Consider the following 26,874-nt stretch of genomic DNA (forward strand, 5'->3'; position numbering starts at 1 on the left):
GAAGGGACAGAAAGACATCTTCATCCATGAGCAGGTCCTCCTCCGGATTTGAGTCAAGCCACTTCCCATCTCCAGATCTCCCTGCCCACCCCCTCACCCTGACCTCCAGCGGCTCTAGTAAGACTCCACCAGCATGCCTGCCCTGTATCTCACCATCACTAAGGCCCCCTAAGAGCAGCTTAACTCTCCTAAGCCCAGCGAAAGGTCATGATCCCAGTGGAGCCATTGTCAGGAGCCAGAGCTGCATGGAGCTAAGAAGAAACCGAGGAGCAGTGCTGCCGAGGCGGAGCTTCTCCCTGACCGTCCTCCACAAAGAGCAGAAGAGACGACGACTCCACCCTCAAAACTGGAATCTGACCCCTCACACCAAGACTGAGGAGAGCACGCAGGACACAGTAAATCCTCAGAAACAGTGTGAAGTCATGTCTCCGTCCTCCCAGTCTGTGTGCAGCACTTTCAACAGAGACACAGTTAAAGTGTTTGCCCCTAAACAAGCAGAAACAACACAAAGCACACACCTCCAGCTGCCACCCACAGTCCCAGCAGAAAGGCCCAATCACACTTTAATTACACCGTCCGTAACAAACCCATGGCCAGAGCCCGTAACGACACAGACTGCCGGATTGTACGACTGCACACACCACGTGTTGCCAGAGGAGACGAGCCGTCGTTCAGTTTCAGCCACTGTTGAAGCCCGCAGGCTGAAAATGAAGAGAAGTAAGAAGCCATCAGTGAACTCAGTAAATCTGGGTTCCCTGATAGAAGAGAGACTGTAGCCGATCTCAAAATGGAGCCACTTTCTGACAAGGTTCGTTAGCCTCAGGAGTACAATGAACTGTCGCTTCACAGATGTTAATAGCTGCTTTTGGATGATGACCATCTTAAAACCATATTTCTTTAAGAATGTTTGAATTATTTTTCTTCCAGATAACCAATGATATTTGAAAGTGTGAGCATGGATTCATAGCGTGCCATGAAACTTCATCTGAGGGGGATATGCAAGTTGATTCATGTGTTTTGTGGGGCAGTTTCCCACAGTAATGAAGAGAAGGTAACGTCTGCACTTACTCCATGCCACAGATGTTTAATGAAGACAACGTTTTTCAGATCATTGTCTTTATTAAACTTCTCTGGCACGGAGTAAGCATGCAGGCGTTACCTTCTCTTTATTCAGCCGACTGCCTGATTGCAGAAAGTTTAATAAAAATGGGTATAAATAAAGGATTGTCACTTTTTGGTAGGCTCAGGTGGATTACATCCAAACTAAAATCAGTCTAGTAGAATTAATCTTATTGAAGGACACATACCTACAGTTTAGACATAGTTGATTTATATTACTAACTATTTACAGTTTGATCGATTGGTAATATCTATTGTAGACGTTCTCCATTCAACTGAATCCAGTCTGTAGAGGTCAGAGTCCAACAGTTACACAAGAAGCTATAGATGCACTCACTAGAGGGCAAACCTCCACCAAGAATCCAATATCAAACTCAGTAGCCCTTATCACTCTAAATTTTAAACCACAGAGAACCTTAATTTAAGCTCACCAGATCTAGGATCTGCATCAAATTGTACTTACAGATACCAGCCACCTAAATACACCTGTTTTTTTCATCAAGATCCATGCAATAGTCCCTGAGAAAATCACCAATATGTCGAAAAATGCCTTTCTCACAATGTTAATAAAAGTGAGAAAAAATTCCTTGATCAGCACCAAAAGTTACCGGGGTCTATTCTGGGCTGAGACCCATCCTCCATCCAAGTTTCACGGAAATCCGTTCAGTAGTTTTTGTGTAATCCTGCTGACAAACCAACTATAGAACAGACACAGGTTGAAAACATAACCTCCTTGTGGCCATTTATCCCCCGAGAAACAAAGCTTTCATTAGTCAATTCACTTGACTCAAGTGTATATAGTATATATGTGTATAATTTATCTCCATTACCATATTTTTTGATAGTGTTATTAATAAAAGTTTGTGTGCTGAATTCCATGTAGCTGCTTCAGTTTCAGGGTCCTGGTAGAGAACATGTTGGTTCACTGTCACGTGGTCAGAACAGGACCATCGTTACTTTTTTATACATGTATATATCCGCGTATTCTAACTGCGAGTCATAATAGTAATTAATGACCAGTTTCATTTTAAGTGTTGCCAGAAAGTTGAGTAATTTAGCAGCTGAACAAAAATCCACCCAGCAAGCATTCGTCTTACAAATTGTTTATTTCATATCAGTGAACTGTGTACAGTGTTTTCCTGTTCATTAATTTAATTAATAAAGCTTTCTTTTCTATATACATTGTAAAAAATGCTGACATGGCTTTTAATCTCTGTTGACAAAAATAAACTGTCTGTTTGAACGGAGTTAATTTTCTCTGTATTTAAAGCAGCTGTTATTGGCACGACATAGAAATTAAAGAGCAGCATTCTCTCATAACCAATTGCTCACCACTGTAATCTTTCCATTACATCATTTTTTATATAATTAATTTCTTTACATACACTGTGTTAAATGTAAAACCTAGTGCAAATCTTTAGATTTTTTGTCTTATCAGTGATTTAAATCTCCCTGCCTGTGTGTATTGTGATTTAGTGTTATCTCAAAGTATTTTACTCATAGTTTAGCCTGTAGCCGCATTTCATCAAGGCACTGCCTGACCAGCCCCAGTGCGTCCAGGGCCGTACCCCAGGCGAGGGTGACTCCCCAGCCTCCGTGGCCGTAGTTGTGGACCACGGGCACCCTGCGACCCCGCAGCTGCACCAGCTCCCTCTCCACCCTCGGGTTCCTCCTGCTCGGCCTCAGACCGACCCACTCGCTGAGAACTCTGGCTCTGCTGAGCGACGGCTCCAGCCTGCCGCAGCGCTCCAGGATACTCCTGGTGTCTCCGTCGTCCACTTGTAGTCTCCAGTCCTGCTCCTGCCTCGTGCCGCCCACAGTGACGCTGTGGATGCCGGGGTAGATGTAGGTCTTACCGTCTCCATCTCTGATGAAGTGCTGCAGCCAGGGGGCCTCCACCTTGAGGACCTGGCCTCTGACCGGGTACACCTGGTTGTCATGCACCAGCGTTCTGGAGCCCAGACCGGAGCAGTTGACGATGATGTCGTAGCTGCTGCTCAGTTCCTGAAGACTGTTGATCTTCCTCTGCTCCACGTGGCCTCCAGCTTTTCTGAACCTTAACACAACAGGTACGACAAGAGTTTATGTCAGCAAGGGTGAAGTCAACTGTTTACCTCTTCCTCAGTGTAAGAACAGAAATTGAACTGTAATTATTAATAATATTGTACATGTAACGAGGGCTAAAGAGACTTTCATAAAGAAGACAAACCTCTTCTCGAGCCACGGCAGGTAGCTGGAACATTCACATTTTATGGTGGTGAACGCCTGGCCGAACTTGTGATCTGGAAACCTTTTCAGTTCACCCTCAGTCATGAATCGAAAGCCGATCACATAATCTGACCAGAAGGGCTTCTTATCGGCTGGAACCTCCTTGAAGATTTGCCAGCTGGAAGAAGATCAAAACAAAGAAAAAATAAATCTATTTCATTAGAGTTGCCTGGCTGAGCGTTTGGCACTTTTCATAGCATCATAGAACTATTGTTACCCAGAGCTCAGCATGACTCCGGCCTCCGGTGAGTGTTGGGATTGAGCAATGGCCAACAGGTGATCAAAGCTGTCCTTGAACCAGTGCTTTTGTCTTTCCAAAGGAATATCTGACAGAGAAATTGTTATTTTTAACATGCAAAGCTAATGTAATGTGTGTTAAAATGTACTAATATCTGAGAGATTGTTGCATACCTGGAAACTTTGCAGCAAACAGGATCCCAGCAGCTCCATCACTGGTGGTGTCTGGACTGAACTCGTCAGCCAGCAGAGTGACGGAGCAGAAGGGAAGAGCCTCGGCGATGCAGACCGCGGTGGAGAAGCCGATCACGCCTGCTCCCACCACACAAACCCTGACACGTTTCATCCTGGACGGGCCTGAGACTCAAACTGGAGGAGAGAACTGTGTCACACGCTGCTCGACTGCTACGAGACAACCTTTGTGATGAAAAAGTTAATCCACAACTGCGAGCCTTAACATCTAAAATAACCGCACGGTCCAAGGATCAGTAAGACAAAGCCTGCTTCAATAATGCATTACATAACACGTTGTAAACTGGGACACACAGCCAGTCGCTCATTTGAGGTTTTCTTTGATGTACATTGTTCTTGTTTGTTCATTGTACTGTTAGAATATTGTAGACAGTGACTGAATGTAATTAGGTACTTGTACTTTACTCCATTTTCTGCGACTTCATACTTCCACTCTGCTACATTTTGGAAGCAAATATTGTACTTTTACTCTAATACATTTATTTGATAACTTCAGTTACTAGTTTTATTTGCTGGCTACATGCTGCATCAGAGCCAAAACAGTATTTTTAATTTGTTTTATTTTATTGGCAATCAGATTAAAATATAAAACTGATGCGGATATTAAGGTAAATGCTGAATATCAAATCCAATAAATTACTTATGATACTTTTATCAGATACCTTTTTAATATTACTCAAGTACTACCTTCTATTGTAAGATAGAATTAGGCACTGTTTTTTGCATATAACTCCTTAAACACTATATATATTGTATATTTCACTAATATTTATATTTATATATTTATTTATTGTCTTAAACTGAACCTACTTGTAGTTAGTAATTTTTCCATTGTACTGTAAATGTTTGTAGCAATCTCTGGCACAACAATGTCCTTCAGGATTAATAAAGCTCTATCTTATCTTATCTTAGATAAATATAGTGGAGTGAAAAGTACCATATTTCCTTCTGTACGCCTGCTCCATTTTTAAAGCAGCATAAAAATAGGAATACTCAAGTGAAGTGCATCCAAATTGTTTAAACTAAGTCATTTGGAGGTTATTATTGATCTCAGGTTCATATTATGGTTCATATACAGTGAAGCATGTCAGTGCAACCAATGCAAGAACAGGTAGTGAGATCCAGCTGACTGCAGTGAGTGAGGAGTGAGATTTGATCCACACGTGTAATATGATTAAAACACGATATTTTTAGCCTCTGACAGAATATTTCACTACAGTCAGAGTACAACTCACTCACCTCACTTCACCTGCCTGTAATGTGTATGACTTTCTCCTGCTTTCTCTCCACAGAGGTCGATAAATGTTTGCTCCTGCCGTGTTTACAGGGCGCACAGGTCCTGAACAAAGTCCCCTCTGCAGTGACAACTACTATTTACAATGAATGAACAAAAGTCCTCTAGAAAAAAAATAATGTCCTCTTCGTGCTGAAGCTTTCTCCTGACTGTGCTGACATTTTAAAAATGAACATCCGCAGAGAAATAGCTCGTTAAATGTCTATTTCGTGCAGGTTTTGTTCTGTTAAACATGTGAAGGTATGCGCTCTGTTTACATGCAAGGTGCTCCTGCGATCCGCTGCAGCTGTAGCTCAGCTGTGCGTGAATCTCGTCATCTCTCGCGATAAGTCACATTCACGTCCTTCGTGTAACGGTGGTAGAAGGTAAGGTCCTAAAAGCTCACTACTTTAAATTACGCCGCGGTTTTGAGCGCTTCAACCTATCGGGTCCTGTCACAAACATAGATATTACTCCACTGTGGTTCGTTTAACTCGCTATCCTGCTGTTTGTGCGAGTTGTGGCCCGTTTCTGGCGAGCTGCGAGTGCATTGTGTGAGGCGATGTTGAGTTAGCTTGTTTGCTAACATCCCTGCAGAAGGTTTATGTGTAGTTCAGAGACCAGACATCAGTCAGTAAACTTTGTCTGGATGTGGTTAACAGTACAAAATACTTGCACTGCACGCAATATTTGTGGAAAATATGGTTAGATTAATAAGATGTGTGTATGGTAGCATGCACAAGTGCTGTAATGATTAAAACATTGACATAATAGCATTTGAAAATCAGTAATTTATTAGGAAATAAATGCCAAACAGTCTTGTTTCTGGCTTTTCAAAGTGTAAGGACGCCTTGACCCCTTTCTTGCTTAACTTACATTGTTAGGTTGGGTTTTGAATGTTCAGATAAGCTTTTTAAAGGCATCTTGTTTTATTTTATGTATTTTTCCAGGAGTGTTGCCATTGAGACTCAAAATGTCTTTTACAAGGGAGCCCTGACCAAGAACACACAATAAACTTATACAAAAAAACATTCACATAAAGAAACAAGCAAGCAACAGACTTACAAAAACCTTGCATACATATCAAATACTCAAGATAATTTATAAGCCGGATATATTTATCCCAAATAAAGAAAGAAATACTGTAAGTACCAATAAAGTTGTGCAACATTAAGTAGGTTGAAACTGATCTGAGAGGTATTTGTAAGCCTTCTGCACTGTAACCTTGTTTTGATGGAGAGTTTCTTTTCCTTCCTCCAGGAACAGAAGTGATTGTTGTGACATGTCACAGAAAGCAACAACCAGAACTTCCTCACTCATGGCCGTCCATTCAGATTCACATCAGCAGAGCATCCTGAGCAAATTCAACAAGCTCAGGAAAAGAGACCTGCTGTGTGACATCACTCTCGTTGTGGAGGACGTGCACTTCAAGGCCCACAAAGCCCTGCTGGCAGCAAGCAGCGAGTATTTCTCGCTCATGTTCACAGCAGAGGATCGTATCAGCCAGCCGACCTACAGGCTGGAGGGTATGGCAGCTGAGATGTTTGCATCAGTGCTGGAGTTCATCTACAGTGCCCAGGTGTGTGTGGAGGAGAGCACCACAGAGCAGCTACTGGCCACGGCTCGTCTTATGGAGGTCAACGACCTGGTGAAGGTGCTAACTGAACTCACACACTCTGCTGCAGAGGTCAGAGGTGATGAGGGGAAAGCAGCTGTAGCCCAGGCGCCAGATCGGTTGAAACGGAAAAGAGGACGCCCAAAGAAAAACATGGATTTGCCTCTAACAGAGCCAGAGGCAAGATGTGCACCATATGAGAGTTCAGAAGAGACCCAAGCTGTTGATATAGACTGTGACGATTTGGTGACACCTAAAGAAGATGAAGATTATAACCCAGCAGCCCACCGGCAGAGCAAACGCAAAGTCCGGCCTCCAGTAAAATACGAGGGCTACAAGGTGGGCAGTGACACAGCAGGAGGCAAAGAAGAGAAGAAGAGAGGCAGGAAGAGGAAATACCCCGACACTGAGGCCCGATGTGACGACTGTGACAAAGTGTTCAAAAACCACCTGTTTCTCAAGATTCACCAGCGGACTCACACAGGTAATCTGCTCTGTTAGTTAGGACTTAAATCGGGTGGTTTGAATCCCTGATCATGAGAAACACCTTCCCCTCCATAAAAGGATGATTTCAGTTTATTATAAGTTTGATCTTATTTTCGTAGCTTTGACTTAATTATTCCTAATAAACCAGAATTACCCTTTAATAAGGCAGAGGTGCCCATGTGAAAGATGCAGCTGCTCAGCTTAAGTTGTGCTGGCAGCTCTCAGGTAAAGAGTAAATATCTACCTGTGTGTTACAGAGTTAGGTTGCTGACTGGGGTTTAATTAACACGTGTACCATTCATCACAGATGTCGGACTCTGTGAGGAAAAGTGTTAAGTTGGAGCGCCTGTCTGTCAACACTGACTACATCTGAATGCACAAATATTTCTGGCTTTGCCTTTATTCTGAAAAAAACAGCACTCCTACTAAGCTGTTTCCATGACCGGTATCAAATTCAGAATGGAATATTAGTGTGCATGTAATCGTAGTCACTGATTTAATTAACCTCAGTGTGTTTCTTCTCATAGATGATACTGTTCCTAAACTGTCATCATTTTTCTTCTAGGAGAGAAGCCTTTTCGCTGCCTGGATTGTGGGAAGGGTTTCACCCAGAAGCACGCTCTGCTGTCTCACCAGCGCATACACACCGGAGAAAAGCCGTATGTGTGTTCAGTCTGCTCCAAAGCGCTCTCCTCCAAACACACCCTAATGGAGCACATGAACCTCCATGAAGGTAGAATCTGTCTGGAGTTCATCATTTTAGCTCTTCGTTTTCTCTACTTGGACTTAAATGATCTCTCTTACCTGCATCCTTAGGGAAGAAGTCATTCAGCTGTGAGAAATGTGGAAAGACGTTCAGTCAGAAGAGGCAACTTAAAAGCCACTTCAGAGTTCATACAGGTAAGAATCACGTCACTTCAACAGCAGCAGGTTAATTCTGATGTAGTCGCTCCTAAAGGCTGAATAATGTCTTTTTTATTTGCTTTAATTGAAGGCAAATCGTTACCAGAGTGTGCTCAGTGTCATCACAAGTTTTTGGACACGGCTCAGCTGAAAAAGCACCTGAGAACGCACACAGGTAAAATCAGACGAGGCTTAAACACACCTGTAAATCATTTCTGAGCTATTATAACAGATCATGACTGACTGCCAGCTGATGACTTTAATAATATCCTTACAGGTGAGAAGCCTTTCACCTGTGAGATCTGTGGAAAGTGTTTTACAACCAAGAGCACTCTGCAGACTCATATAAGAATTCACAGGTAAGAAACAAATATATCAGGGATTGGGAGGGGGATTATTTCATTTTCATGACAGTATTTGTCAGTCTGTCTGCTTGACAATCCCATTTTTCATTCAGTTAAAATGATCAAAATGAAATGAACAGTATGGGGAAAATTATAGATTAAATATGGGGAATGTTAATAAGTTATTACACAAACTACTTTTAATCCGTCGGCCTGCAGTAATATTTCATGGTGTGCATGATAACAGCAACGAAAGAATAAGAACGAGAATGTCAAAGTACAGAAAACCAATGCAATGATTTTATGGATCAAACATTTATTAACTAATCTACTGACAAGACAACACAATAAAACACTAAACTACAGACAAGACAATGAACAAAGACCTGGAATGTGAATCGCATATCACAGTATATTGTCACTGCTTGCAGGTATATTCAGTTGTTTGCAATCTGCAACCTGACAGCTAGATGCAAAAAAAAATCCTACACACAAACTTTAAGAGAACATTTATTCTTGCCACTTCAAATTCAAAACAAACTTAAAGTCAAAATGTCTTTTTGCAGAGGTGAGAGGCCGTATCACTGCAACATCTGCAACAGATCGTTCTCAGACCCGAGCGCAAGACGACGACACGTCACCTCTCACTCAGGAAAAAAACCCTTCACCTGCTCCTTCTGCAGCCTTTCATTCACCCGCGCAGACAATCTGAAAACACACATGAAGACTCACAACAAGGAAAGAGCTGCATCAACAGAATCCTCATCAGATGCAGCGGATGCTGCAGCAGCGCCAGAGGAGGTGCGTAACATCCTGCAGCTGCAGCAGTACCAGCTGCCTTCCAGCTCTGAACAGGAGATCCAGCTGGTGGTGACCGGAGACGTGGACAACATCAACTTTGTGCCGGCTCAGGACCAGGAGATCAGCATCATCACCACAGAGGGGGGGACAACAGAGTCGGCCCACTCCAGACTCACCCTCCTCACCCAGTCGTCAGGGAGCGTGCAGAACGTGGCCCTGGTCGCTCAGGGTGGCGTGGTGGAGCAGAGCCCTCAGATTCAGACCATCAGCATGCTGGAGGGCCAGATGACGCACCAGCCTGAGCAGATGCACGTCATCACTCTGAGTAAAGAGGCGATGGAGCAGCTACAGGCCCATCACGGCCCCCCGCAGCCCCTTCAGATAGCACAGCGACCCATCCAGCAGCTGCAGGTGATGCACCACCCGGTCCAGCAGCTGGCCGTCACTCAGGAGAGCTCACAGACGAGCAGAGAGCAGCACAGCCAGGCCATTCACATCAGCAGCCAGAGCAGCCAGCCCATCTCCATCAGCCAGACCAGCGAGCAGATCTCCAGCCACCACATCCAGGGACAGACGTTCCAGATCCAGGCAGGCACCGTGTCCTACCTGTACACCACCGGGCTGCCGCAGGAGAGCTGAGTGTGGGCTGGATTCAGACTAATAATGCTGCTACAGGTCACATTAATAATGGATGAACTAAGGTATCATAATGGAGTAATCTTTCAAAGCATCCCAAAATAACAGTCAAAGCAGGACCTTTTATTTTCTACTAAGTTTATTGTATCATTTTGTTTCCTAGGAAACTCTGGCCTCTGAGATCTGAGAGTTGCAATACATTTGGCAAACATGCAATACATATCAAGACTGAATATAACATTTTATTTTCAATTGATAGAAATGATCTCATAATTACTGAATTTTACGTTAACATGTGGGACTGAACTATGGTAAGGGTGCTGCATGGCGCTTTTGAAGAGATGACACATGTACAGTATACGGCTGGTGGATAAAATACTAAATAATAAATGGCCTTGATGAATGAAAACGAGTCAAACCCTGTCTGAGGTTTGTGTTTCAGCTTTTAAAGTAACATATATAAGACCTGGTGGAATCAACAGTCGGCCCAGACACCTCAGAGCGCTCTGCATGTCAAACGGCAGCGAACTTGTTAAACAAGTTGGTGTTGCTTTTCAGAACAGCCCTGGGGTAAAGCTCACAGGTCTGGTAGGGTTGTCTCAGCAGTCTTGACACGCAGGCGAGTCGGATCCTGAAACAACAACAAAGGCTGATGTGAATGTTGATGGTGGACACTGTAACAGCAGCCTCACTGACATTATAACTTCATAACACGACGTTACATCTGTTTTGTAAAGAATACAATCATAATATTACAGAAATGGAAGACTTTACTATGTGCTCGTGTTGCCCTCTTTTCTTTAAACTTAACTTCAGCACTTTTCAAAGTTTAAACTTTAGTTGAACTTGTTAAAACACGGTCCTCTGTGCTGCTGAGGCTCACTCACTGCTTTCGGCCGGTCTATTCTTGTGATAGAACGGCTCCTGGCTGTTTCGGCTCTCTGGTGTCTTGGCTCCGCAGCAAAGTCCTGAAGTGTGGCGTGGTTTGTGAGGCTGCCAAGCTGCGGGGCGGACTGCTGCCGACCGGCCCTGTGTAGACCTGAGACACAAATAGAACAGACACTGAGCTCCAAAATACAATCTATGATGGAATTTAAAATGTCATCACAAAGAGTTAGGAGTATCTCTGCCGCATGAGCAGACAGAAATCAAGGTTTAACTCACAAGATGTGATTTCTTTGTAGATGATCACTTCACTGCTTTGAGATGAAGGTAAGATTAAAGTGGGTACAGTACCTGCTGAGGGACTTCTAGTGGTCAATCTGCTGACTGACAGCGTGTAATAAGTCCTGCTTTGCCCTGTGATGGAACAGATACAGAGAGAATTAGGAGTGAAATGTCAAGTCAGATCATTTGAAATGGCGAAACTCTCATGAAACATGCACAAGGAGTCTCCATCAGACTGTATGTCTGTTGGTTTGTACCTGTCGTAGAGTTGCTTCTGGAGAAAGCCGCCTCCATATCGTTCACCTGGCTCTGCAGTTTATCCACCTGCTGGAAGGCTTCGTGTTTGAGGCTGAGCTCGTGTTGGAGCTGCCCCCTCACCTACACCCACACAACAGAAAACATGAAGTCAGAAGAATCTTTTATCACTTGATCATTTCTTGTTTTCTTTTTGGTGGTGTGTCTCTGGCTGGTATTGTCAGACAGTTGGTTCGCCCACCACCAAAACTTTCATCAACTCTTTGATGCATTGCCATGAAATTTTGCACAGACATTCATGGTTTCCAGAGGAGCAGCACTCCAGACTTTGGAGATATTCTTTTACTTTTTCTCTAGCGCCACCATGAGGTTGACATTTGTGGTCTTGAGTGAGATTTCAAGTGCACCACAATTTACAAAATGACAGCAGTTACACTCTCCTGAGCAGTAACTTTGTGGTTCACACTTATGAGTCAGATAAAGATCATTTACAGACCTGTCGGATCTCTTTGGCGCTGCGTTGTCGCTGTAACTGGTTCATCCTGCTGCCTCTGTCCAGCTGCTGGCTGAGCTCCCTGAGCTGTCTCTCTCTGTCCTCCACGTCGACTTTCATTTGTTCCAGCCGCTGCACTCGATAGCTGTCCAGCTCCTGCCTGCTGCGGGCCTCCTGAGCCGACTGATGCCTGGACACCTGGAGCTCCTCTGTCTGTGTATCAGTGGGTATTTGTTGGAAAAACATCCAGGCTGCACTCGACAGCTTTATAAGCCTCCCAGAGTTTGATATCAGGATCATTTAAAACTTAATTGTCGAGATTTCCATGAAATGGAAATGGAAGGTGCATGTTTACACATTTTTTCCTAATTTTTAACTTAGAACTTAAATTAGAAATGTAAGTATGGTCTACGTTTGGGCATCTGAAAGTGTGGATGAGACTCGATGTACCTTCCTGCTAAGCAGCCTCTTGGTGCTGCTGCACTCGGCCTGACAGCGAGCCAACACCTTCCTCACAGCCTCCAGCTCCTCCTGCAGGAGCACCACCTCCTCCTCTGAGGTCATCTTCACTCTGAGAGCCTCGGTGTGACTGATAATCTCCCTCTGGACACCATGAAAAATGTAATTATCATTATCGTATTCACTGAGATACTATGTCCACATTCCCAAACAGCAAACCCTGAATCAAAAACAATTGGGCTGCTGAGTGTTGTACTTCATTGCATTCGATCACTGGCTATCTTAAACTTAAATTTTTTTCTGTTAATGTACATGTAATTCAGTTACAAATATCAGTTATTGGTCTTCTTGATTGGTGGTCTGGTGTCAGTCAATCTACAGTACTTTGCTGTAGTCGTCGTCCTACTGAGGATGAATTTGAGTTATAAGTATTGGTGATTCTGCTGCTGACCTGCTGAGTCTGAAGCAGCTGTTGCTGAAGTTTCTCCTGGTTGACCAGCTGCCTCCAGCTGCTCAGTGCCTTCAGCTTACAGAGCACAGCATCCAGCTGCCTGTTTTCCAGCTGCAACTCATGGACTTCTTCTTTCTAATAAAACACGCAGAACAAATTGAGATGTTTATCGAAATGATCACGGGGGGTTTGATTGATGTTTGATTAAAGTCCAGATTCTTGCTCTGTCTGCCTTACCGTACCATTATTTGTATGAGGGTGAGTCCGTCGTTGTCTTTGGTGCAGCCGTACGTCTTCTTGAGTTTAATAATTCTGTCCACTCCCTCGCCTCTGACTCTGTTCACCATCTCACTCACATCCTGCTCCATCTGTCGGCGGTACTCGTCTAGCCTGGCCTGAGATACAAACATGCATCGAGGACATCATTTGAAACTTAGAAATTGGAGAATAAAAGCTGCAAACAGCAATTTCATACAATAGAGAGAAAAGACAGTAGTTTCAGCATAGAGATTACAATATTTAAAAAGTGAAGATGAACCTGCAACACACAAGTTTGACTAATTGTCTCATATGCACTTTAACACTTGAAAATGAGTCAGAGGTACAAAATCCCACCCATTATTTGGATAAGAAGCCGTCAAACATTAAAGATCTTATTTCTCACCTTTAGCTGGATGCAAGTGGAGAACAGGTGTCGGACCAAAGGGTCGTAGCGTTCTTTGAATGTGAGACTGAGTTTCTCCTCCAGAGAGCTCTTCTCTTGCTCCAGGTGAGCGACCCGAGCCTGCAGCGCTGAGACCTCCAACATCATCCCGCGACAAACAGCAGCCACCTGTCAGACAGCAACACAACTGAAGATATATTTTCATTTTTTTTATTAAACATTAGGTCGCCTTGGGCCTTATTGCCACAAGGTGGCCCAGACAGAGGAGAAGAGAACTGCCTACTTGAAATAATGTTTAACATACATTTTCAAATATTTAAAAATATAGAAGAATGTCAAATCTAAAACTTTATTTCAATGTTTATATATTTATCTATTCATTTTTAAAACACACAACATTTGCTATAGGTTTCTTAAAAGGGAAAATAAAACTAAATTAATGAGTATAATAATAATCATGTAGCATAACACACAGTATGACATAAATAACCACTTAATTTGTCATTTTAAAAGTTAATACCTCGTTGTGAGTGTTGCTCGTCTTAGGGTCGGTAAAATTCTTTAGATCCTAAAGTTGAAAATGGAAAAGAAATCATACGACACATTAAAGAACAATATAGTGATGATTCTGTGAGCCACAGATCTATGAAACAGGTCACACGTGCTACTAAAAACACCCGGTGACACCTGCAGGAGGATTAAAAACTTGCCCAAGTTAGTTTTGAGAGAAAGCTAAATGAAACACTGTACTGTGTGTGTGATGCACCTGTTCTCTCTGATGCAGCAGCTGAGTCTCCTGCTGCAGGATCTGTTCATAAAACTGGGAGTAAAGCAGGAAGCTGCGACGCTCTCGCTCCATCAGGGAGCAGCCCAGATGAGTGAGACACTGCTGGAGGCGATCGTGAGAGACCCTCAGCTGGAAGAGGAGACACTCAGGAGGGTTATTACTCATGAGGACAGTAACAGATCTAAGTTCTTCTTTCAAAAATACAGCTACAGCATGTTATTAGTAGGTATTTACATGAAGATAATGTATTAACTGTACCTGTCCCTCCGCCTCCTCAGCTCCCTCCATCAGCTGCTGGATGAACGTCTCAACAATCTGTGGCCGCTCAGGAGACAAACTGTACTTCAAGGGTGCTTTCTTCCACAGATCTGAACACACACAATATTTTTGCATTTCTATAATCTTCCTTAAAAGGAATATTTTGTGTTTTTTCTGATTACCTGTAGGGAGGCCTGTGTCCTGTCGAGTCCTCTCTGACACCACCAGCGTCAGCTCTGTGTTGATCCTCCTCTGCGTCGCTCTGATCATGTCACACTCGCAGCTCTCCAGCAGTTTGTGAAGCTGAGAGGAAGACAAAGTATTTACAAGGTGTAAATACAGAAGACAGTGTAATACAGTTAGTATTTGTACTGTACCTGCCAGGTTTTCACATCGACCTCCGAGGCTCCGGGTGGCGACAGGAGAGACTGGCTGCCAGAGAGTAAGAGCTCGTAGTCCCGCTCTGTACCCATGTGTTGGGCCAGAGCTCTCATACTGGGGTGAATGATCTCAGCTCTGTGAAGTGAGTACAGACAATTCAAATATGGGGTTAAATAATGTGTTCAAAACGTAAACAGAATGCAAAGATTTTTGACCTACTGAATAGAGGATATTTAAATGTTCAAGTTCGAGTTGTGTAAACACTACAGATGAAAAACATTTTTAACTAATAGATATCAACATATAACTTCTTCAGTTGATTAGCAAGTAAGACAATTATTCTTCTGTATTAAGTTTTCTGATATCTTATGTTTAAATATGCAAATGAAGCATAAATCTGAACTAAAATCCTCACTGTATCCGGACTTGACACAGTACCTGTAGAGTTTCACAAACTGCTGGTACAAACTGGGCGTCCTGCACATCTGGACACCCAAACGTCTCCGTGCCCAGCTCTCCTTGAACACCTGAAGCTGCTTCATCAGCAGGAGAAAACCTTTCAGCACTGACTGGACTCTGATCGGGTCCTGGTGTGGAGACGTGGAGTCTGACACTCCAGTATTTTCTGCCTCAGCTTCCAAACAGAGTTCATCCCGCTGAAGCAAAGACAAAACATAAACAAGCCACAACGTGACAGATAATAATAGAACTGTGTTTGTGGCCTCGTTGATACGTTCAATTATTTAAAGATGATCCAAGCTGTCACCGGCTTAACAACTTATAAACAGTCTTTTACTTCATTAGGTTTTCCATCATGCAGAAGGTCGTCTCTGTTGCCATGGAGACGAACGGGCTCTGCCTCTCCTCCGCTGTTCAGGACGTCCTCCATGAGCAGCGACACGCCGAGGACCGCAGCGTTGGCCTGCAGTCTGCTGCGATCACTCAGACCGCTCAGGCACAGCTGCAGACACACAAACACAACACACTATGTCAAGTTCTCGAAGAGTTTGTATTAAAAACAAACTCTCCACTTACCAAAGGTGGCAGCTTCTAAGGTGAACTGAGGCTTTTTTTTCAAACATCTATGAGGGAAAATGCCCCAAGCTGCTCTCAATCATTAATTAGGAGCCAGTCTCCACACCCTGCACAACATCAATCTAGATCTGAATCTGAATCTATGATTTCAGGTTGTAATTGTTAGTTGCTGTCCACACAGATCGAGCTAGATTAGTTGGAGAAGTTATTTATTAGCATTAATCCTGACAACAAGTCAGGTAAATCAGTATTCGAGTGGTTTTAGCGACCATGTTGTTTTCACATTACGACTTAAAAGCTCACGAACGCAGTAGAGTCAGCAGAGTAACTCAGAGTTTGTAAGTTCATCTTCAAGGGAACATGATTGTGTGTTCATCTGTGTGCTAGAAAATTTAATATTTGTGTGTTAAGTGCTCAATTTGTCCTGATAACAGTGCAAGAGGAAACAAAGTAAATGAGTATTTTTCTCAAATTTCAGGGAGAAATCATGTTCTGAATCAAATTGTCTGGGTTACATTTAAGGCCACATCATCAACGGGTAAAATCGTATGAGATGTTGAACCTGCATGCAGTCTTCGATGGGAGGGACGTCCCAAACAGGCAGAGGGAACAATCCCTGACAGGCCATGAAGCTTCTCCACGGATACATCATCTGTGCCTGCAGAGGAAGACAACAAATAAAATAACCTGACAGGCAGAGTTACACTTTAAACTGATGTGATATGATATTTGTCCGCTGACATGACGCAGCTGAACCAACCTGATGGCCTCGAGCCTCTAGAGGTGGAGGAACGGGCAGCGTGAGACTGAACATGTCAGGCTGGATGCTGTCACTCAGCAGGGGGAGGGCGGTCGCCATGTTGTCGCTCACGCTCTGGTAAGAGGCGACATCACCAGAGGAGAGGAACGCCTCCCTGAACACCAGAGACACCAAATTTCATGCAATATCAGGCGTTTAAAGGGACAGTTCACCCCAAAATCCTTACCTGTAGTGCTTTTTATCCATCTAGATTGTTTTGGTGTGAGTTTTGGAGATATCGGCCGTAAAGATGTCTGCCTGCTATCTAATATATCTACAAGCTGAGTGCCATCTAGTTCCAATATATTAGTAGGCAGACATCTCTATGGCTGAAATCTCATAAACTCGACAGTTCACACCAAAACAATCTAGATGGGTAAATAGCACTACAGGTGAGAGGAAAAATATCTTGTCTTGTATGAAGATCACTTGAGGAATTGAAAATGGGACAATGTGAAGTAACTGCTTCATAAAAAAAAGCTCTTTCTCCTTTTTAATTTTAGGCAAGACTTTTGTTTTTTGGCCTGCCAGGAAGGAAACTGTCTTCTTGTAAAGGATTAGGGGACAAAATTGCAATTTCATGCAAGTAGCCAAAGTGAGACATTGGACATGACAAAGGGAACCAACAAAAAGAGTAAATACATAAAATAATCCACAGTTTAATGAGTGCCTTTACGGGTGTGATAGAAAGTCCCTGAGAGCAGAGACAGATGAGATTGTTCAAACCAGATGTTTTAACTGTAGCAGGATATGATGATGACTGACCTGATGAGGTGTCTGACTGCAGCATCAAACTGCAGCAGGAGGACCTGCCTGCGCAGCTGCAGCAGACGGCCGACAGTCTCTGGGCTGCTGGGAGCAGGCAGACGGTCGACCTGACGCTGGATCTCCAGCAGCTCTGCTCCTGTAGAGAGGAGGGTCAACATACTGGTTTCTACTGGTCTTTTGTTAGATACTGTTTATCGTGTGGTCAGCTGAGATCGAAAAGATGATCTGGAAAGTGTTCAGTGAGGTATTTGTAATAACTGTGATCCACCTACCGATGCCTTCAGTGCCTCCCCAGTCAGCTGCGAGGGAGCCCGGTACGTCCTCACCTGTGTTCCCCAGTCTGGAGAAACTAACCAGGTAATAAATGATGTCATGAAGAGCTGAAACTATCTGCAGAGTGTGATGGAGAGCTGCGGTACAGGCCTGTTGAATCAGATCAACGGAGCAAGGGCAAATTATTGACAAAGAAAATGAAAACTGAATGAATTGACGTGAATGCAGCTACATTTACTCACTGAAACACTCAGTGTTTTGAACATGTGGAGCACTTGAGAGAAGTGTGGGATGAACCACAAGTTGAGGAGAGTTTTTCCATCTGCAGACAGCAGCTGCTGCGGCCGACGCTGAAAGGTCCTGTTGGGGAGAAAGGTTTGATTAACGCATCAGGTTTTTCTCTGCTTCTGCATGTAAGTAACACCTGAACACTGACTCTAAACCACAATGTCTGAAGATGTATTCATGTCCCCTTAAACACCCCTCACCCTTTAAAATCTGAGACAAAGAGGTCTGACACAAATATTCAAAATAAGACCAATAAGGACCCACATCATCATGTCTACATGTGATGTGCGGTGAAATATTCTTCTATTCTGCACGTTAATGATACATAATATTCCAGCTGCTTGTACCTGGGGTCGGGGCAAAGGTCAGCCCCTGAATCCAGAAAGACTTTTGGCTCGCCAGCTCTCCCGATCATGAAGTGGGACTGACGGATGATGGGGACGTTGTCCAAAAGGGAGGTTAGACTGAAGTAATAAGCAACAATCTGCGCTCTCACACAGTACTGAGATATCTGAGAGCTGAATCTGTTAAAAAAAACAGGTAGACACAGTTTCTACAGTGTGGAAATCTCATATTGTCTTGTAACAAAAGGGATTCAGATGTTTTAACGGACGTACATCCTGAGAAAGTCGATCACGAGCCCCCTTTTGATCGCTGCGGCTTCCTCCTGCAGTGTGAGAGAAATTAAATTTACTTCACGGGGCAGCCAATCACATTCATCATCCTGCTCAACCGCCTGAGAATCATCTACCACTGTGTGCAACTCACTGGGGTTTTTATAAGACCCCCCACAGCCTGTTTCTTCTTCATAAATGAATTCAGCATCTCGTCACGCAGGCCCACTTTTTCCAGCTGGATGGACACAAAAGCTTCCATCAGCCTGCAGTTACAAAACAAGATTCTGTTTATTAAAGAGGCAGAACAAAGGCGCTGTTAATCATCGGCGGTGTAATTTGTTCTCTGGAGTGGGGAAATTACCTCTCCTTGGTCGTGGTGGGAGTTCTTGCCGAGCCTTCGGAAGGCAAAGAGTTGGATTTCTCCTGCTGTTTGTCGGTGCCGCTTTCACATTTGTAGTTGATTGTTAAATCTTTATCAGGATGAAGGGCGGCTTCACACTGGGAGGAAATTGGAAAACAAACTGAAATATCTGAACTGCAGTTTATTTGTGTTCAAGTATAAACAAAAGCAGAAGTGGAGGCAGTATTCTGAATATCAAAACATTCATGTAAAAATACTCCATTACAAGTAAAAGTCCTGCATTCAAAATCTGTAAATCTGTAAATGCAAAATGTAATTAAAGCATTAAAAGTATCAAAAGTAAAAGTACTTGTTCTGCAGTAAAATGCGCCATGTGGTTGATATATTATATCATATAATATATATAAAAATATAAAAGAGTGTTGAGGTACACAACTCATCTTAATAAATAACAAAGATTGAGTCTTTTTAGATGTTTTAATGCAGAAATCTTATGTATTATATTATTAGTGAAAATATGACTGTGAAGCATAACTAGTAACCCCAGCTGTCAGTGGATTTAAAGTACAATATTTGCTGTTTGTAGTGAAGTAGAAGTGCTTGTACTTGAGTACTCATACTTCCATCATGAACACCACCCACCTCAGCTGAAGGCGTCACACTCTCCGCCCGACGACAAAGACAAACCAGCTTCACTGCACTGATTAAAGCGTTCTTCTGTGTAACCTGACAGGCCAGAGTCACCTGGAGGTTCTCCACACTGTGTCTGTTCATGAGCTGTGACGAGATGAAAAAAGGGTTCAATTCAGTCCATAATAGAAAAATCATTAGATAATGTGCCCCAGGATTTAAACTCACATGAAGAACCGCCTCCTCTGAGCTGAAGCTGAACCTCCCGATCTGGTTCTCGTCCAGTTCCTGGATGCTCAGGGGCAGGTGGGACGGGCTGAACCTGCAGCAGAGAGACTTCAGTGCTTGTGTGTACACATTTCAGAAAAATCCTAACATCTGTTGCAGGTCTTACAGTGTCTCTTCATGATTGTCCAGGAGAAAGAGACTGTCTGTAATTATCAGAGGCAGGTTTGAACACTGGAAATGGGACATGTTCTGCAGTTATTTACCTGTCTACAGAGCTGTCGTCCTCCAGTATTGCTGTGATAAAAACAGGCCTCTGCTCTACTTTGTCTTTCTGTTCAGCGACCTCGAACTGCACCGGCCTCAGGTAAAGGTGGAAGTCGTTGAAGCCGAGCTCTGAAGCCATGTTTCTGTACAACCTGTGAAGAATCATTCAGTGTCACAGTCTGTCACAGCTTCACAGTGATTTAACCAAACCTCTGCAAATCATTTTTGACATTTCCTTCAACATGTTGCTCCCTGTGTGTTTCTCTATGGTTAATGTTATCTTAACTGAGCCAGGTGTGCCGTCTCCGAGGCTGACTCCAGCAGGCGATGGCGGATGGTGACGAGCTCCAGCAGCTTGGAGAAAGTCTCCACGGCGTACAGCTGCTTCTCTCTTCCCTGCATCATGTCTGTCTCCTCTGCAGGTCTCACTAACGACAACCCCACATTCTGGACCAAAACCGGGTCCTCAAAAAACACATCTGAGAACAACTGGCCGTAGACAAACAGAGGTTAGGCTGGCTTTGTTATTTTAAGCTGATTTAGACAGATTTTCAAGACAGACAAACCTACATCCTTCTGTATCTGAGAGCTGTAGGGGGCTCCAGGTGAAGCCAGGTTGTTCCAGCTCTGCAGGGCCCGCTGCAGGAGCTTCTGTCGCAGGACGAGCTTGTCGGTGGTGCTGGTGGCTCGGTGCAGCTGACAGATTTCTGTGTGAGCCTGAACTAAACTGTGATAGACTGCAGAAGCCAGGCAGAGGGACGGATGGACCTCCAGGAGGAAAACATTCATCAGTGCAGGGCTGCAAACAGGACACAAGAAGGTAAACATATTTTTGGAGGACACCAAATCTACGGTAGTGAGACTTCTGTATGTACTCGCCTGCTGCCTCCGAGTGAGACCTGATGTTTGGGGATGTAGTTTGGTGGACGGCCGAAATCATGAACAGAGCCTTTGTGGTCATCTCTCCAGATGCGTTCAAGGTACTGCCGCTGTTTGTCGATCTGGTGGGACAAACAACACAATCTGTCACAACATCGTCTAATAATCAAACAAATTACATATTTTTGCAGCTCTGAGTCAAACAGTAACATTCACACATGAATAAAATCCTTTGCAAACTTTTAGTTTTCACCTGATTGTCCAAAATGTCTCTGATCAGCTGCTGGTGGCTTCGCAGGCAGTCTATCTCAGCTCTGTAGGCCTGAACAAAGTAATCCTGGTTCAGGTCCAATTGTGGCCGACTGTGCATGATGTCGGTAACAACTCGAGCCAACTCAAACCTCTCCTCGGTCCCTGCTGCATGCTGGTACGCCTCGTAGTAACAGTTCAAGAGCTGGAGAACAGCGAGGAGGAACGAGCAGTTAATGGCATTTAACTTTGGAAGCTTTGGAAAAGATTAGAGATTAAACTGGTCCAATAGATATTTGACAGACAAAAACAAATCCACAGTCCTCATTTCTGTCACTGTACCTGTACTTTGCTCTCCAAAAACTCAGTCTCACATGTCCACAAGTCGAGGAGCACTGCGACACGGTCGACCTCTGTCCCGGCCCAGGAGTGGACGTCTGCTGTCTCTGTATCTCCCATCTTTTTAATGGCGTTTCTCTGGATGAAACATGAGCCGACTAGAAGAATCTCCCTCTCCAGCTCCTCCAGGTCCTTCAGAGTGACGTCGTACACGATATAGAAACCTCTCTGGTCCTGAGTGTGGACGAACCGGCCTTCTACACTGTAGAAATCATGAAGGTTCTCCACCTCTGCAAACTCCATGAACTCTGAGCAATGGACCTGGATTAAGAAGACGTCATATACTGTATTCATGCAAACAGCAGAGATCATAAACAGAACTTTGAAGAGGCTTTTTAAAATAAACATTTTCACAGAGGTTAAGTTGACCTGTTTTTGTTAGTTTCTTTGTTAAAGTAGGAGGAGAGTGATGGAAAAGAGATGACTGGTTGCTCCATATAAAATACACCTGCTAGAGGTCAATCCAGGAACTCAAATATGTAACAAACAAGGGAGGAAATATTGAAGGTAGTTTTTTGAAGACCTGAAGACCTACAGTGGTCGAAACATGTTTTCTGTTTTAACCATTTAGCCACTAACATAAAGGCTTTTTACATTTCCTTCCTTGTTGTTACATTTTGTATTATATTTAGTCATATTTAGTGACTCTTACTGCTTCCAGCAGACGGACCCACCAATCAGAATCTCAGCTCTCACCTTACAGTCAACAGGAGTGTTGTGGCTGAACTGGAGCGAGCCGAGGCCTGCTGCCTCCCCTCCTCCTCCTCCTCCTCCTCCGGCTGCGTTCATCCAGCCTGTTTCCTCCGCTGAGCTGCACAGCTCTCCTTCCTCCAGCTGCAGACCCGCCAGGTCAAAGGTCAAAGTCCTCTCCAGAGAGCGCAGGTAGTTCAGCAGCCCGAGAGAAATGCGCTGTGGACGGGAAAAGTGAAGGCAAAGACGTTGATGTCTAGTATCATCCAGAGCACATCTTGCTTCATCATGACGTGCTGTTTGCCTCACCTTGAGCTGTCTGAGTTTGAGATGACGCAGGTGAATCAGAGACAGGTAAGCACCTCTGGTTACGATGGGATCCGAGCTTCCCCCTTCTAAACTTTCATCCAGACCCAGCAGCTGCAGGCTGTCCTCGAAAGAGTAGCTGTGGTTTTATAGAGGAAGCAAAGGCCGTGAAAATTGAAAAAATAGTTTTGTGGAGTATTTCTATGTTTTATACATCTAAGGTGAGTAAAAAGTGGCTGGTGGTGATGATGTGGTCAAGAGGTCACCAAAGATAAAAACAGGAGGCCAACAGAGACAGCAAAGTCAACTGTCCATGGCTCATACTGTAGCCACATTCTTCCCTCAGCCACACACACCTTTCTTTTGTTTGACTCTTCAAGCTCTCCTTCTCGTGACCTCCTCTGCCTCCAGATCTGGTTGACCGCTCATGTGTTTCCTAACAAGACAAATGTCACTTTTGATATAACATCTTTTCCGAACCAGGCAGCTCGGAGGAGAGCAGAAAAACTGGACGATACCTGCCTGAGTGAGAGAGACGGCGCTGTAAATACTCGTCCAGATCTCGGAGATTTTGTGTCGTTTCGTCTTGCTGCCTTGTGACAGTGAGGAGGAAGTCGGTGCAGGTTGTAAGTCAGCAACATGAGCAGCGTGTGCTTTTAAAGCTGCGGCCACGCGGAGCAGATCAGGGACCTGATGAGACACAGAAAAGACAACACTGGATACACAACCTGAAGCTTCATGATGAAATAGAGCTCAAAATTGGCGGTGCATGAAAAAATTGTGCTTTCATCTGCACTGTCCCTCCTTAAAGGACTAAAAATGACTGTTGGATACTTTCTGATCAACATAATAATATCTTAATAAGCCATTATATAGATGATAGTTATGTGTAATGAAACATTGTGTCAGAGCAGACGTCACTGATACCTGAAGAAACCTGCTGTGCATCTTCAGCAGCTCGTCGACAGATTTCTTTTCCTTCAGCTTCATGATGAGTTTCTGCTGCCACGGATCTCGTTTGGGCTTCACCTACAGGACAGAATCCAAACAATCAGAATCCAGTTTGTACTGTCCTCCAACCCAATTTATTTACTCGAACCTGAATGAAGGGGATCCAGTCGGCCTCCTTCCTCAGAGCCAGGCTGGCACTCTTCCTCCCCCACTGGCTCTGTTTGACCTCCGTACCATCGTACTGAGGAAACGTCTTCATCTGCTCCTGTTGTCTGAAAACCGTCCTGAACTCCCTCCACACCTGAGGAGACGGATTCAGATTGACTCATGCCATTCAAGTGCACAAGCGTAAATATTGCAAGTTGTTTGAGTAGCTCGTTGGACAGTGTTACCGTGCTGAATAGCTCCATCTCGTCTGCAGTGGTCCTGAGTTTTTGAGGGTCGTGGGACAGGTGGAAGTGAGCGATCAAAGCCTGCAGCTCAGGTAGAAACTCCTCCAGGTGAACAGTGTGCAGGGGAACATTATCAGCCGCTCCTGAAACACCTGTATTTGTAAATGGAGATGTTTGTCTGATCCATCAAACTACAAAACAACAGAATTAAAAGAACACAGCTGGTTTGATTCTCACCAGCAGCATGTTGAGTCTTATGTGAAGTTCCCTCATAAACCTTTGACTGTGGTTCTTCTTTTCTTTCACATGCTGGTATGTAGTGCAGCACCTGTCCAAGATTGTTTTAAAGAAGGAAATCAACATCTTAAAAATAAAACAGAAAAGTCAAAAGCCTCTGGCTGTCTGTGGATTTTTTTTTTGTACCCTGAGGAAGTTGTGAACAGTCTGAACAGAGTGCAGATGGCAGACCAGCCAGCGCAGGTAAATGACCACATCATCCTGAGTGAGCAGGTTGGCGGCATTTCCTCGGCCGGTCAGGATCTTATCTCTGCTCACCGACAGTCTGCGAGCTCTCTGAACGGCATCCTCGTACTCGCACGTCAAATACGACACCTGATCCTGAGGGAGAACAAGTCTGATGTGACCAATCAGCCGGAAAATTGTGTGCAGGCAATAAAAATATCATAATTTATTTAGACTCAGCACTGATCATGAAACCACCACCGCTCCTTTATTTTATTGTGATTGGTAGAGAAGAGAAGGCAATATCCTGCAAACAATTATAAAAATCTTTGTTTCTCCTCTTGTATTTTTTTACACATTTGCAGAAGAGCTAAAAACTTTAGGGTACAGCAGTGAAGGTTTGATTAACTTTTCTTTACTTCAACAGCAGATAGGAAAGCTTATTGTTTTGTCATTAGTCTTATATTTAAGCTCCTTTTGTTGTGTGTGTCAAGAATTAAGAATTAATTGGATTTTCCTCCAGTAGTAAGATTATCGAGGTCTCCCTTGAATATTCATGGTGCCAAAATGTTTTTGTTTTTTTCTCAGTTAAGATTTGTTTGTCTGTATCTTTGTATCGTCTCCCTGCAGAGTAAATGCACTAAAAGGAGTCATGTATTTCATCTATTTTGTAAAGCTGGAACAATTAAATGATAAGTTGCCAAAAAAAACTCCTTGAAAGTATTTTAAAGATCATATAATCATCATATTTCTGGCATAAACAGAGAAATAGAGAACGATTATCTGCCTTCACACTCCACAAAACAAATCACCAATGAGCCATCAGAAGAAACACCTCCTGTCATATGAGTCCTGATGTGTCATTTTTGCAGTTCTGTTAAAAAGACCTCAGGTTGTCACCTTGTAATGAGGATAAAGCGTCTCAATGACACCACTGTGGCGGCAGAATCTCCTCCATCTCAGCATGAGCAGATATTTGATCTGAGCCAAGTGATACGATCTGTCGGTAAAGAACTGCAGACACAAAAAAGGAAATTGGTTCTAATGATCTTTATCTTGTTTCTATTGTATTCGACTCAGTCTTTTATATTCTCCTGTTCACTGTGAGTGTTTGTGCTGTCCTCACCTGGTGCAGCAGTGGAGGCAGACTTTCAGGAGTGTACTCTAAACTCAAGCAACTGTCCAGCTCTCTCTGCACGATGTCAGCCTGAGACTGGACTGGCAAAGCTTCAGACACCTGCAACCAGGAGGAGAGAGGAGCCCAGAGAAGGCTAAAAGGTTAGTAAAAAGATTTATCTTTAAGTTACCATTCTTCTGCAGCCCTCAGTCAATTTTAATTCTTACCTGAAGCCCTCTCCTCAATACATTTTCCCTCTCCACACGGAAGAAGGAAATATCCTTTGGAGGTGAAACAGAGCTAAAAGAAAACTAGGAATTAATTTAAAAAGCATTTAAAGTGAGACTTTTGATAGAAGAAATGAAGAAGAAGAAAAAGATGGACCATGATCATCTTCCAAACTGTTATGCCATCACAAAATCATCTTGTACATAAACATCTTCAACTTTAAGGTAATATATAAATGAAAACTTTGTGTCAAACTGCAAAATGAAGCTAAAACATCCAGCTGAGGTAACACCAAGCAGAAGATACTTTACCTACTTGGCAAACTTCACATTTTAAATCAATCACTTGCAGCTGTTATCTGACACCGTTACATAAAATAATCATCAGCCAAGCTTCCACACCTGTAACATCTGGAGGGCACTTCTCTGTGGGGAAATCCATTTTCTTCAATTTCTGCCCTGAGTGCTGAGAGTTGATGTGACAGCTCTGCCTCCATCTGCTCCACTTTAACAGAGGAGGACACTCTGTATACGTCACACATGGCAGACCTGTTCTCTGCTCAGGGTTAACAGGGTTAGAAACTGCCAAATCCAACATAAAAAAAAGAAATGCACCTCCTTAAGTCCTGCCAAATCTCTGCCTCCACATGCTGACTTGTTGGGGTGTATCCATGGAGACTAATGTCCATGCAGCTGGACTTCCTCTACCATTTCCTGTCCCCGTGAGGACTCAGTGACTGCATTTGATCTGTAGAGGGCTCTAATGTCACACTGGAGTGCTCCTTTTGTTAGAATAATGATGTCAGTAATGTTTACCTTTTTACATACTCACCACTTGAGCTGTAATTCTGTAATATACAGTGAGGTATGTAAATATGACACAATGCATGGTGCACCAGTCGTTGAGCTGCACATACCTTCAGCAATCACGCATTCAAAAAACCTTCATTTAATCTCAGCAGGTCCAGTCCTCTTGGATACAGTGTGTGATTGGTTCTTAGCTCATGATGTGATTATCCAATAGGAAATCACCTCCGTGGTGACTGCAGAGTCTGCAGCTGTGCAATTCCTCCAGAGACAGACATGAAAA

At 43.6% G+C, this 26,874-nt stretch overlaps 4 protein-coding genes across 8 annotated transcripts in view; 2 read left to right on the forward strand and 2 right to left on the reverse strand.

Moving 5' to 3' along the window:
* The window catches only part of sash1b (SAM and SH3 domain containing 1b), a 53,246-nt gene extending 50,880 nt beyond the window's left edge, over window positions 1–2,366 (forward strand). For both annotated transcript variants that reach the window (XM_073482964.1, XM_073482965.1), the window contains exon 18: window positions 1–2,366. In XM_073482964.1, the coding sequence (XP_073339065.1) occupies window positions 1–776 (776 nt within the window). In that variant the 3' untranslated portion in view covers window positions 777–2,366.
* On the reverse strand, window positions 2,207–5,439 carry ddo (D-aspartate oxidase). Of its 2 annotated transcripts, XM_073482969.1 has the most exons (5): window positions 5,116–5,439; window positions 3,799–3,993; window positions 3,605–3,713; window positions 3,329–3,505; window positions 2,207–3,175 (listed from the first exon to the last, which is right to left on the reverse strand). In XM_073482969.1, the coding sequence occupies exons 2-5, from the start codon at window positions 3,968–3,970 to the stop codon at window positions 2,617–2,619; spliced, it is 1,017 nt and encodes a 338-aa protein (XP_073339070.1). In that variant the 5' UTR covers window positions 3,971–3,993; window positions 5,116–5,439; the 3' UTR covers window positions 2,207–2,616. The 2 variants fall into 2 exon arrangements, with proteins under 2 accessions (XP_073339070.1, XP_073339071.1); XM_073482970.1 differs by lacking the exon at window positions 5,116–5,439 and having other exon boundaries at window positions 3,799–4,076.
* Window positions 4,079–10,707, forward strand: zbtb24 (zinc finger and BTB domain containing 24). Of its 3 annotated transcripts, none has more exons than XM_073482967.1 (7): window positions 4,079–4,112; window positions 6,410–7,248; window positions 7,816–7,983; window positions 8,067–8,150; window positions 8,245–8,328; window positions 8,431–8,512; window positions 9,064–10,707. In XM_073482967.1, the coding sequence occupies exons 2-7, from the start codon at window positions 6,432–6,434 to the stop codon at window positions 9,935–9,937; spliced, it is 2,109 nt and encodes a 702-aa protein (XP_073339068.1). In that variant the 5' UTR covers window positions 4,079–4,112; window positions 6,410–6,431; the 3' UTR covers window positions 9,938–10,707. The 3 variants fall into 3 exon arrangements, with proteins under 3 accessions (XP_073339068.1, XP_073339067.1, XP_073339069.1); XM_073482966.1 differs by lacking the exon at window positions 4,079–4,112 and adding an exon at window positions 5,345–5,535; XM_073482968.1 differs by lacking the exon at window positions 4,079–4,112 and adding an exon at window positions 5,688–5,703.
* On the reverse strand, window positions 10,481–26,457 carry LOC141010237 (uncharacterized). Its single transcript, XM_073483109.1, has 46 exons — window positions 26,440–26,457; window positions 25,785–25,838; window positions 25,567–25,677; window positions 25,341–25,454; window positions 24,402–24,596; window positions 24,216–24,306; window positions 23,979–24,121; window positions 23,735–23,887; window positions 23,563–23,664; window positions 23,158–23,325; window positions 22,992–23,071; window positions 22,639–22,774; window positions 22,336–22,548; window positions 21,583–21,900; window positions 21,245–21,445; window positions 20,992–21,113; window positions 20,683–20,911; window positions 20,399–20,559; window positions 20,112–20,264; window positions 19,849–19,942; window positions 19,633–19,767; window positions 18,991–19,127; window positions 18,781–18,892; window positions 18,630–18,679; window positions 18,360–18,536; window positions 17,967–18,084; window positions 17,724–17,874; window positions 17,449–17,587; window positions 16,645–16,798; window positions 16,447–16,542; window positions 15,646–15,810; window positions 15,288–15,505; window positions 14,846–14,984; window positions 14,651–14,771; window positions 14,469–14,578; window positions 14,190–14,339; window positions 13,944–13,991; window positions 13,424–13,591; window positions 13,002–13,154; window positions 12,760–12,894; window positions 12,300–12,452; window positions 11,853–12,062; window positions 11,359–11,479; window positions 11,171–11,233; window positions 10,822–10,973; window positions 10,481–10,565 (listed from the first exon to the last, which is right to left on the reverse strand). The coding sequence occupies exons 1-46, from the start codon at window positions 26,455–26,457 to the stop codon at window positions 10,512–10,514; spliced, it is 6,285 nt and encodes a 2,094-aa protein (XP_073339210.1). The 3' UTR covers window positions 10,481–10,511.
* Window positions 26,458–26,874: the final 417 nt, after the last annotated feature.

Source organism: Pagrus major, chromosome 16 (genome assembly GCF_040436345.1).
Source record: "Pagrus major chromosome 16, Pma_NU_1.0".
Lineage (NCBI taxonomy): Eukaryota > Metazoa > Chordata > Actinopteri > Spariformes > Sparidae > Pagrus > Pagrus major.

Coding starts and splice junctions, on each gene's coding strand:
- ddo (XM_073482969.1), bottom strand. CDS start 3,970: ATGAAACGTGTCAGGGTTTGTGTGGTGGGAGCAGGCGTGATCGGCTTC. Junction 3,714..3,798: donor GTTTGCTGCAAAGTTTCCAG/GTATGCAACAAT, acceptor TTTCTCTGTCAG/ATATTCCTTTGGAAAGACAA. Junction 3,506..3,604: donor GGAGTCATGCTGAGCTCTGG/GTAACAATAGTT, acceptor ATCTTCTTCCAG/CTGGCAAATCTTCAAGGAGG.
- zbtb24 (XM_073482966.1), top strand. CDS start 5,369: ATGTCTATTTCGTGCAGGTTTTGTTCTGTTAAACATGTGAAGGTATGC. Junction 5,536..6,409: donor TCGTGTAACGGTGGTAGAAG/GTAAGGTCCTAA, acceptor TCCTTCCTCCAG/GAACAGAAGTGATTGTTGTG. Junction 7,249..7,815: donor TCACCAGCGGACTCACACAG/GTAATCTGCTCT, acceptor TTTTTCTTCTAG/GAGAGAAGCCTTTTCGCTGC.
- LOC141010237 (XM_073483109.1), bottom strand. Junction 17,875..17,966: donor TCAAAACACTGAGTGTTTCA/GTGAGTAAATGT, acceptor CTGATTCAACAG/GCCTGTACCGCAGCTCTCCA. Junction 15,506..15,645: donor ATGATGGAAAACCTAATGAA/GTAAAAGACTGT, acceptor TCTTTGCTTCAG/CGGGATGAACTCTGTTTGGA.